General features: G+C 44.6%; 1 protein-coding gene across 1 annotated transcript; it reads left to right on the top strand.

The window, feature by feature from the left end:
- Positions 1 to 565: 565 nt before the first annotated feature.
- Positions 566 to 1,693, top strand: LOC135470831 (cyclic GMP-AMP synthase-like receptor 1). The gene has a single exon (XM_064749876.1). The coding sequence runs from the start codon at positions 566 to 568 to the stop codon at positions 1,691 to 1,693; it is 1,128 nt and encodes a 375-aa protein (XP_064605946.1).
- The last annotated feature ends 660 nt before the right edge of the window (positions 1,694 to 2,353 follow it).

Genomic DNA, 2,353 nt, shown 5'->3' with positions numbered 1-2,353 from the left:
ACAGCTGAATGCGTCATATATAGGTGTATGTAGCGGCAGAGCTATAGGCCAGCTAAATGTATATCGTGTATGCTGTGAGTATGCATGCGGATCACCGGAGTCTGCTCTCATATTATGCTTGGTTTGGAATTATCCCCAGTCCTCTATGCTCAACCCTGCTTTCTGACATACCGGCCACTTGTGCATAACGCCGGTGATACTCAGTTGGCCAAATGATAATCAGCGTACGTTCATTAATTTCTTCTGCACCACACTGACTATAGTGAGGCTTTGTTTCTCGCCGATTCATTATAGTGTACAGCTGGGAAAGTTCTCAACGTCACTGCAGCCAGCCCCAGTCTCGTAACTGAGTATGAAGAAGTATGTTCTACAAGCTGAAATGTGTGTGAATTGATGTTCGCAAGAGCTGCATCTGGCCTTTATTCTCGATGGGGATGAGTTGAACCCAATATACATGTATCTACAAGCTGACTCGAGTCAGTAGTTGACACGCTACCATGTTGTTGTCTTGCGTCCCTGTTTTGTGAAGTGAATTGAGCGAGAACCTGTAAAGTGGCCCGTCACCATGTTTAATAATACATCCCAGTCAAGATTTGATGGCCGCTACAGAGCGGAACTTCAACCACTTCTTGTGGAGTTTTACAAAAACTTTGCCAAACCCAAGCCTGCACCGAAGCTAGATGAGCTCAGAACAGTGGTTAAGAAAATCCTCAACCGCGTGAGAGAAAAAGATGCGAGATTTCATTGTGAAGTTCACGATGTTGGCAGTGTGGCTTCTGGCCTTTCGGCCGTCGTAGCCTGTGAATTTGACATTTTGCTCTGCGTAGACATTCCTGGTTCGGATGAGGAGTCTGCCCTTTCGCCTGGCTACGCTAGGTTCAAATTGACAGCATCGAGCGCTCGGACATGGAGTGATGTCAGGACTGGTGGGTATTTAAACCCCCGAAAAATCACCGATTTGTTTCAGCGCCATGTGGACGAGGTTGTATCGAGCATGAGAGGCCACTTGCACGGGAGTTACTGTGTTGGCGGACAAAGCACAGTGGCAACCACTGTATCAACGAAGGAAAACGGTTTCAAACACAAAGCCGATCTGGTGTTGGCTGTAAAATGCGTTGGTTGGCCTTCCTCAGCGAATCCAGACATCCCTCAGGATGCATATGACAAGCGATGGCCAAGCGCAGAAGCCATTTCAAGGATAAAAGCAAACGGTTACGAGTTGGTCGCCAAATACGTAAATGAATCAACTCCTGGAATTGGAGACACTGGCCCTGATGTAGAACTCTTGTGGCGCCTTTCTGTGTCGAGGGCAGAAACTTTACTTTTGAAAACCATCGATGCAGATGGGCCAGAATTAAGACTGTGTCACAAAGAGTGTCTAATTATCTTCAAAGCACTCCGATTACATCATTTGGTAACGACGAGTCGGGGCGTTCCCAGTGCTGACATGACGATACTCTTGACATCTTACCATCTGAAGACGTTGCTTCTTCACCAAACCCAAACCCATCCTAATAATTACCAGTGGACTGACGACAAACTTGCCGAACGTTTTATCTCCTTTATAGATACCATTTTCTGGAGGGTTTCTTTCGAAGATTTGTCACCGTTCTTCTTCCCTAAGATCAATCTGTTTAAAAACCGTGGAATTATGTTTGGAGGATTATGGAAGAAGCTTATCATCAAACTATAAAAGGATCCCAAAGCTTACCTACAATCTATAACGCCCATAGACCCTTCATCCAAGTACTTGTACAGCTACTTCTGAAAGCTCGTGTTACATGTACACACACACACGGACGTGGCTTAAGAAACAGGGTTGTCGTATGTAGTTTCGTTCCACTTGTGGAATTCGACTTCGCTGATGCGAAAAATCGCAAGGTGTCAACGATGTTTTATCTATACGTACAATGCCAGACTCTACCCATGTGGTTGATGGCAACCATATACTGTTGATAAAGGCTATTACACATCGCGTGTACTGTTAGATCTGTACACACATTGGTTATGGATTCAATGTACAATTTGTTAGGACCAGGAAAATAGGTCATATACGCGACATCAGTGGTATAATAGTATCTGCTTGTCTCCCAAGCCTTTTACCTGGCTTAATAGGAGCATGCACATGTTCACGTATAGCATAATTAATGGAGTATGGCTCTGTTTCATTTTATTCATTTATTTGATTGGGGTTTTAGGCTGAACTTTAGAATATTTCACTTATACGACTGCGGCCTGCATTATAGTGGGAGGAAACCAGGCACAGCCCGGGGGAAACCCACGACCATCCGCAGGTTGTTGGAAGATAGCTTTGCTTGACATGTCAAATTAAAATTTATGAACCATTTCTCAA

The sequence above is a fragment of the Liolophura sinensis genome, chromosome 7, assembly GCF_032854445.1.
Source record: "Liolophura sinensis isolate JHLJ2023 chromosome 7, CUHK_Ljap_v2, whole genome shotgun sequence".
Lineage (NCBI taxonomy): Eukaryota > Metazoa > Mollusca > Polyplacophora > Chitonida > Chitonidae > Liolophura > Liolophura sinensis.
The sequence above is the reverse complement of the archived record's forward strand: the minus strand, read 5'-3'. Positions and strand labels throughout refer to the sequence as shown.

Coding starts and splice junctions, on each gene's coding strand:
- LOC135470831 (XM_064749876.1), top strand. CDS start 566: ATGTTTAATAATACATCCCAGTCAAGATTTGATGGCCGCTACAGAGCG.